We start from the raw sequence: 7,873 nt of genomic DNA, 5'->3' as shown, positions 1-7,873 counted from the left end.
TATCCGTCCATGTCCCTTCTCAAACTATTTTCGCTTCTGCTCAGACCAGTCCAAACTAATTACTCGACATGCCCCCCTCGCCCAAATCCCTTCCTCCATGATGTCATCACAGTATATTTATATATCATGATGGTATCATGGAGGACTAAGAGAAGGACTGAAGCAGTCCTCCATAATGCCATCTTAGTGTATTTATATACCACGATGGTACCATGTTTCTAAGAAGTGTCTCATTGAAGGAGCGAACGGTGCTCCATGATATCACAAGATATATATATATATATATATATATATATATATATATATATATATATATATATATATATATAGATCATAGAAGTTTTTTCGAGAAAAGTGTGTCATTTTTAATAAATGAACATGATCATTCATAATATCGTTTCAGCATATTTATATACCATGATGGTATCATGAAGGACTAAGAGAAGGACTGAAGCATCTTCCATTATACTATCTCAGTATATTTACATACCATGATGGTATCATAGAGGGCTAAGAGAAGGATTAAAGCATCTTTCATGATACCATGTCAGTATATTATATACCATGTTGGTATCATAATTGTGGGGGTGGGGAGGGGGGGGCATATTAGGTAAATACTTTTGATTTTTTCTAGGGGTACGGAAGTAATAAAAATATAACCGGATAATTATTTTGATTTGAGGGGCATGCGTGATCTTTTCCCATTAAACACAAACCGCTCCTGACCCGTTTCTTTTGATTGACCTTTAATCCCTCGATCCCTTTCTCATGCGATACAAAATATTCTAATCTTTATCCCATAAGATCATCACAACATGTTGATCTAGCTGGATCACTAATGTCCAATTATGATCCTACAATCAAGAATTCTAATTACAGTTTATGATATTTTTTCAATTTATTTTCACACAATTCAAAACTTTTTAAAAAATATTTGGTACTATTATAAATCTATATAAAAATCTTCATTTTATTAAAAGAAATTTAATAGCTGATTCGATACGACTCGATTTGGTCGATTTTGCTGATTTTTACTTCTTCGTTTCAAAATATTTGTCTTACTTTTCTTTTTAGTCTGTTTAATTTTTTTTTTTTTTTTAACAACTCTTTGATTTTAATGTTTTACATGATATGTTTAAGATCATAAAATTAAAGAATATTTTAGTGCATTCTGCATATTTGTAATTATATCACAAAATTCAAAAATCTAATATATCTTTTTTAAATTTTATACCTAATCAAAACCAAATAAACATTTTGGAGTAGAGGGAGTAATGAATCATTGACAATTTGACATCCCTAAGAGAGGAATCATATATTTGACAGAAGCCAATGAGAGAAGGAAAAATAAGGTTACAGGACACACAACTATGGAATATTGGGTAAGGTTTTAATGATACCCATCGCTAATCATCCTTACATCCTACCTTTTTAGATGGTTACACGTGCATACGATTATAGAGATCATTTTGGGACTAACAATCACGTACCGACAGAAATAATATACATACTTGACAATTGACATTTGATTTTTCACATCGATCTAAAACTAAGTTGAAATCGGTTTATGGTCCAAATTAAACCCAGTTAGTATCTTAGCAGGCTTTGGCCATGAAACTCAAATATTTTTCACTATATTTGAAATTTAGGATTGGAGTTGAAGAGGAAATTATGTTTGGTTATAGTGTTTGCAAAGAATATTTATTTCTTTGAATGTACTGAAAGTGAAAATAAAATTTTTGATATTTTTTAAAATTCCACATACAACTTCAAGTTATATCTAGAATTTTCATGATCAAACGCTGAATTTTAAATAAAGTGAAAAAAAAATCCTGAAAAAGGTGAAAATTCGCATGGCCAAACGGTTCCTTAGTATCCATCTCTCCTATCTCATGAAACTTTCTTTTGTTTTAGGTGTACAAATTTCAACCATAAGCGGTCACACAATTTAGGGGTGGACAAAAATGTTCACTGGTCAATGGTCGTTATACCATCAAAATGGTAAATACTTCTCCCCACTCCATTTTTACCTTAAATTCAATAATATGCGTCTTCTCCATATTCTTTTATACCTAATTTGATAAATTAGCATACATTTGCATATTATTTATTATTTAATTATTATAAAATATATCAATTTAATATAAATATCGTGCATAAATAAATTTTTGTCATATATTAACCTCATACTCTTTTGGTAAATATTTACTCGTATGGAGTGTTTATACCAAATTATGTTAGTTAATGATTTAATGATATTAAAATGAAAGTAAATTGATTATATTAATCTAAAAGTTTATACTATGCAAATATGTATTATTCATCTATATATTAATTAAATTTATATGCAAATGGGTTTTTACTTGATTGTTTCTTTCATTATGTCATCTTATTATTTGGTTGTTATTATTGCTTATTATTACTTATGCTTTTCTATATCTCTTTTCTTCTCTTCCGAAGTCGGGGGTCTATCGAAAACAGCCTTTATCAGTGACATGATAAAGGTAAGATCTGCTTACACTCTATCCTCCTCAAATCACACCCGATGGGATTTTACTGTGTTGTTGGTGGTGGGTTTTTACCTGCCTCATCCAAAAGAACAAAAAGAAATAAAACCCCAAAACCACGCATGACAACCAGGTGGCTGAAAAATATATGGGAAAAGGAAACAGGCGGCTGATGTTTCTTGATTTAACTAGTAGTAGCTTTGGTTACACGCGCCCACACCCCATTAATATATCAACAAAAAATTGGCCACTGGCCATTCAAAGTTCATCCAAATCTAAATACCTAAAGTGCCTCTAAATCTTTCACACAACCAAGAATACTCCAACAACTCTTTCCCCTTTTCTCAAAGTTCTTTGCTTTACAAGAAAAATTCACCAAAAGCCCCCATCTCTCCTTTTTGATTTATCTCCCATCTTTTTTCTCAAGAAAATCCAAGTTCTTGGCTTTTCAACAAAATCTATAAAAACCCAAGGTCTTTTTGTTGCACCCCTCGAAAAGAAGTAGGTTTTGGGAGATTGAGATGCTGCACTTGTTCTTTGCGGTGGCGTTTTCAGCAGTGCCTTTGACTCTATATATACCTCCAATGAGAAGTTTGAATCTATTTGTTGAAACTATGGAGGATCTTTGTAGGGAATCAAGTGTTTATACTGGAAGGATGTATCCTAGGATAAGGCATGCTTGGTCGAGGATCTTGAATTGTATGCTTTGTGTCACTACAAGGTAGAAGAACATTATTCAAGATTCATGGAGTGTGTTGGAATGAAAAATTAGGAAAGTTTGAGCCTTTTTTGCTTTGTAAATAACATATTTTGGTCCCTTTTTTTTGTTTTAATTTTCCTTTCATTTTTTTAGAGTTTTTGTTTTCAAGTTGTAACCTGTAATAGTTCTGGTTTGTGGATCCGAGACTCTTTGTTTCAGAGTTTTGATGGTTCATGTAAATCAAGCGCATTAATAAAAGGGTTATTATAGGTTGCAATTGTTTCTGTTTCTATGCAAAATTCAATTTTTTATGGTGGTTCAAAGGAATTGCTAATGAGGTTTTAGATTAGACTTGCTTCTTGGGGGTTTATGAGATGAATATTGCTTCTATGCAAAATTCAATTTTTTATGATGGTTCAAAGGAATTGCTAATGAGGTTTTAGATTAAACTTGCTTCTTGGGGTTTATCGGATGAATATTGCTGTTTTGGTTATCATTGTTCTCAGAAAATTATTGCAAAGTGAGAAGATGAGGACTCCTTTTCTGCTATGGGGTTCTTTTTGGTACTCCTCCTTTATTGGTCCATCTATTTGGGAAAAATGATAATAAATGAAGACTACAGCTGTTTTTAGGTTCATGGTGGTTGGTCCTTAATCTTTTCTAATCTTATCCTTCTAATAACGTTTCTAGTATCTTCTAAAAACTGAGTACTATGCCCCATAGCTGAAAATCAACTTTTTCCAACTTCAAACATAGGATAAGCATGAACAATAAATTAATAATGTTATTTAATACACTGGAGTCCGGACCTTTGAACTGTTTTCTTACAAAACTTATTATCACCAAAGACCAAATAAATGGGGCAAAATCAATAGATTGATTGAGTGTATCAGAACTATAAAGAATGAATGAATTTGTCTATGGAAAACAAAATGACACTTTAAGTATGAAGGAATAACACTTGTGCAGCAACAGTGTCTTTATCTATTAGCTGGAAAGTGTGCAAGGCTTCAAGAACCAGAAAACATCCAAAGGTCTTGCAGCTTCTTTTTCAACAACAATCGGACCACCTCTCTGCCCTTGTTGATTATTACTCATCATTTTTCCTGTATCTTCCTGTCTCTTCCCTTCATTGCTGCTCTGTTCCAGTTCTTGAAGGATCCCCCTTGACTCCTAATGTTATTTCATCATACAGATTCAGTGTTATTAATCAAACTCAAGATAATTTGATCAGAATTTCATCAAAGCATTAAAAATTGAACACGAATGAAGTATTTTCGGAGCAACTCTTGCTTTTTTATCGTAACAATCAATCAAGAACAAGCTAGTGGTTGTAACAGCACAATAAGCCATATTAACAATCTAAATAGTTCTGTTTCCTGCCATAGTTCATCTCAAATAGCATATGAAAATAAATTTGGAGGATTAGTTGGTTGTAGCTAAAATTGCTTGAACTGGACTATAAATAAGACAGCTCGAGTCTAACTTAACAGAGAAAGTTAGCTCATAAGGTGTGAGGATTGCAAGGAGATAAGGGCCCATGCACTTATCGACAACTAGAAAATGACAATCTCCATTATGTTTTGATGAGAAAGGTTCATATGGGGGACTCTGCAGCATACTTCAAAGAGGGTATTGTGAAAATTTATGAACAAGTGTCACTATGCAAAATTAAATCAGACTGCTGCTCGCGAGTATTCAACTGCAAAATTCAATCTAGTGACATACCAGAGGCCTAGATTTCAGAGCCTTAGATGGAGTGGCCTTTGTAATTCCACGGCTGGCTGAGAAACACTGAGGAGTTGGAGGATTTGTGCGGATTTGGGACAAGATTTCTTCATCTTTGCGCTTAATGTTCTTCACATCCACAAATATTGGAGTATTTTCTGCATTATCATTTCTCCTGCATAGATATTGTTCACCAACAGCAATCTCAGTACCTCTTAACAATGTATCTGTTTGGCCAATGGATTAGGTAACTCAACAGAAAATACACCCCCTCTAATGTTTTACTTGTTGATGTTATTCGCACAGGCAGATGGAGCCTTACATGTTGAGCTGAATCTAGTATTTTCGACACAAAACATATATATGTAAAAGAACAACTAAAATTTCAACAAACATTATATTTTGAACCTATAAGTTAAAATTACAATGAATTCAGTGATAAGAACTTTAAAGATTGAACCTATCAAGTTTAGATTCTCGATCCGCCTTTGAATGGTTACCGTTTAAATTTCAGGATTAGCAAACCATGTTCCTTTTCAAGTTCTATCTTAAAAAATTGGTTAACTAAATAAATTTTGTGATGCTTTGTGAAGTTTAGTGTTATGTGAAACTTACAGTTTCCTTTTCTGCTTCTCCTTAATGTTGTTGCTCTTTGCCACTATTTCATTAGTCTCTTTAGTCATCTCAAGTAATGGCTTCCTTTCCCTTTGCTCATCATCAACAAGACAATCTTTTGCCTTTGGTTTATTTCCCATCAGTGGACTTGTTTCCAAGTTCTCATCTATACCCTTCTCTCTCTCTTTAGTCCTGGTGACTACTAGTCTCTTCAGCTCATTGCAAAACTCAGAAACCTTGTTCAACAAATCCCCACCAGCAAATAGATTCCTAGCTGACATAGTGCTTCTCAACTTTGGTATCTCTTCTTCTTTTTCATTCTTCTCTGCGCTCGACTTGATTGTTTGTTTCATCAATTTACTTCTGAACAACCTTGGAGGGGTTGCGAAATTGGGATTCTGGTTTTCACTATCTTCAATTATCTTATCACATTTCAAGTCCTTATTCAATGATACTGATGGTTGAATTTGCCCTCTCTTCTTCAGTGTTGCATCTCTGAAATTGTAAACAACGTTCGGTTCATAATCTTGTCCAAGTAAAATTCAGTAGAATCCATTTGCATAAAGAAAAAAACTTGGATATTTTATTTTTTTCATTAGTTACCTCCTATTTCGTTCCCCAAGAGGAATATCAGATACACTAGCTGACCTTTGAAGCTGTAAAATTACAAAAAAGTTAGCAAAAATTGAAGGTAATTTGTCAAACAACCAAACAGTAAATAACAAACATCACAAGAAAAATTGGGAAACATTAAAAGGTAAATAAAGATTGATTGCTGAATTTCCCACCCCCACATAAATTGACAAGCAAACTCTTTAAACTAGCAGAAACACTGAAATTACTTCTCTTTTTCCTCAATAAAAATGAAGAGCAAATCTTTGATTCTTGAACTGAATGGAGAAACTAACCATTACCCACAAGAATTTATAACACTTAAAACTAGCAGGAAAACTCAAATTACGAATACCCTTTTCCACATTTCATCAACTGAGAGATGAGAAGCGCAAATAATAACTTAAATAACAAAATTTCGGACGAAAAAATAGGAAAGAAAGCACAAACCTTAGAGGAGGAGGAGGAAGGGGTAGCTACTTTGTAGAAATCTTCCACTATCTTTGGATGATTACACTCTGGGATTAAGAAAAGCACCAAAATTAAGTCAAAACAATAATTAGAAAGAATTGAATTCATTTATAATAACTAAGTTGTTAATTGGATGAGTTACCAGGTCTGCAGAACCAAGCATCATCATCGACAGGAACATCAGGGGCAAAGAAATCAACCCATTTTGGAGCGTTAAAATGTTCATAAAGATCATCTTTAACAAATCTTGAATCAACGCTTTTCCAATCAATAATGGCTATCTCCATAAAGACTACCAAAAATAGGTTACAGAAAAAAAAAAAAAAAAAACCAAAAGGGAGCAAGAAGAAAGAGAGTTTAAGACTCAGTTAGAGCACAGTTTGTACAAAAATAGGAGAAATGGGAAAATAAAGAGAGAGAGAGATTATAGTGAATGAAATCACAGGTGAAATGCAACGTTTCTTTGTTGTTGTTGTTGAAGGAGCTGACAACAAAGAGGATTCAAGAAGACCGTTGGGATTTAAGGCTCTTTGGAGGCTTTTATTATTTATTTCCTTTTTGACCGTTAGGGATTTTTCTCATTTATTTATTTACTTATTGCTGATGTTTAATCAATGGGAAATTGGGAATTACGTGCAGATCTAGTTTCTGATCCAACGCATCTATCATTTGCTCTTCTTGAGTTCTTATTTTAGAAAAACTTTATATTTTCCAATTATTTTAGTCATAATTACCTATATTTTTCCTTTCCATGACGATTGCCTAATTGAATTTTCCATGACGATTGCCTAATTGAAGGTTTTATGTACTACAATCATGAGCTTTGGCAAAGCCACTCTAATACGAATGGGATTTTTTCTATAAGTATTACATAAGCAACATTTTAGTTGTCCCGTTGATCATCCCATTTTGTTTTTACTATACTTGCCATTTAAGGACTTTTAGTTAAATATGACAAAACAATATGAAAAGACCTTTTAACAAAGAATAACTTGAAATGCTGAAAATTGTTTCTGAAAAAAATGTCAAAATTCTGAATGCAAGCATGAATATATATAATTTTCAATGTGAATTTCAGATTTTACTTTCTCAAAAATTATTTGTACAATCCACATGTTTCTTTAATATTTTGATAGACATAGAATAAAAAACAAATAAAATATTGATTTGGTTATTGGGGGGAAAAATCAAAACTCTGCTAAAGGTGGGGATATTTTTTCTTAAGACAATATAATGGAGG

General features: G+C 32.8%; 2 protein-coding genes across 2 annotated transcripts; one reads left to right on the top strand and one right to left on the bottom strand.

Moving 5' to 3' along the window:
* The first annotated feature begins 2,710 nt into the window (after window positions 1-2,710).
* On the top strand, window positions 2,711-3,497 carry LOC132063136 (uncharacterized). The gene has a single exon (XM_059455577.1). It carries the CDS (start codon window positions 3,029-3,031, stop codon window positions 3,230-3,232), a length of 204 nt encoding a protein of 67 aa, XP_059311560.1. The 5' UTR covers window positions 2,711-3,028; the 3' UTR covers window positions 3,233-3,497.
* A 463-nt stretch (window positions 3,498-3,960) lies between these two features.
* On the bottom strand, window positions 3,961-7,152 carry LOC132063135 (uncharacterized). The gene is made up of 6 exons (XM_059455576.1): window positions 6,776-7,152; window positions 6,613-6,680; window positions 6,154-6,206; window positions 5,551-6,045; window positions 4,936-5,110; window positions 3,961-4,380 (listed from the first exon to the last, which is right to left on the bottom strand). The coding sequence occupies exons 1-6, from the start codon at window positions 6,918-6,920 to the stop codon at window positions 4,195-4,197; spliced, it is 1,122 nt and encodes a 373-aa protein (XP_059311559.1). The 5' UTR covers window positions 6,921-7,152; the 3' UTR covers window positions 3,961-4,194.
* Window positions 7,153-7,873: the final 721 nt, after the last annotated feature.

Source organism: Lycium ferocissimum, chromosome 7 (assembly GCF_029784015.1).
Source record: "Lycium ferocissimum isolate CSIRO_LF1 chromosome 7, AGI_CSIRO_Lferr_CH_V1, whole genome shotgun sequence".
Taxonomy (NCBI): domain Eukaryota; kingdom Viridiplantae; phylum Streptophyta; class Magnoliopsida; order Solanales; family Solanaceae; genus Lycium; species Lycium ferocissimum.
Note: the sequence above shows the minus strand (reverse complement) of the source record. Positions and strands in the feature narration are given on the sequence as shown.

Bases quoted from the DNA above. Each gene is read 5' to 3' on its own strand.
- LOC132063136 (XM_059455577.1), top strand. From the start codon at position 3,029: ATGCTGCACTTGTTCTTTGCGGTGGCGTTTTCAGCAGTGCCTTTGACT.
- LOC132063135 (XM_059455576.1), bottom strand. From the start codon at position 6,920: ATGGAGATAGCCATTATTGATTGGAAAAGCGTTGATTCAAGATTTGTT. The intron at 6,681-6,775 runs GTAACTCATCCA...TCTTAATCCCAG, and splicing joins TGCTTGGTTCTGCAGACCTG to AGTGTAATCATCCAAAGATA. The intron at 6,207-6,612 runs GTTTGTGCTTTC...GTAATTTTACAG, and splicing joins CTTCCTCCTCCTCCTCTAAG to CTTCAAAGGTCAGCTAGTGT.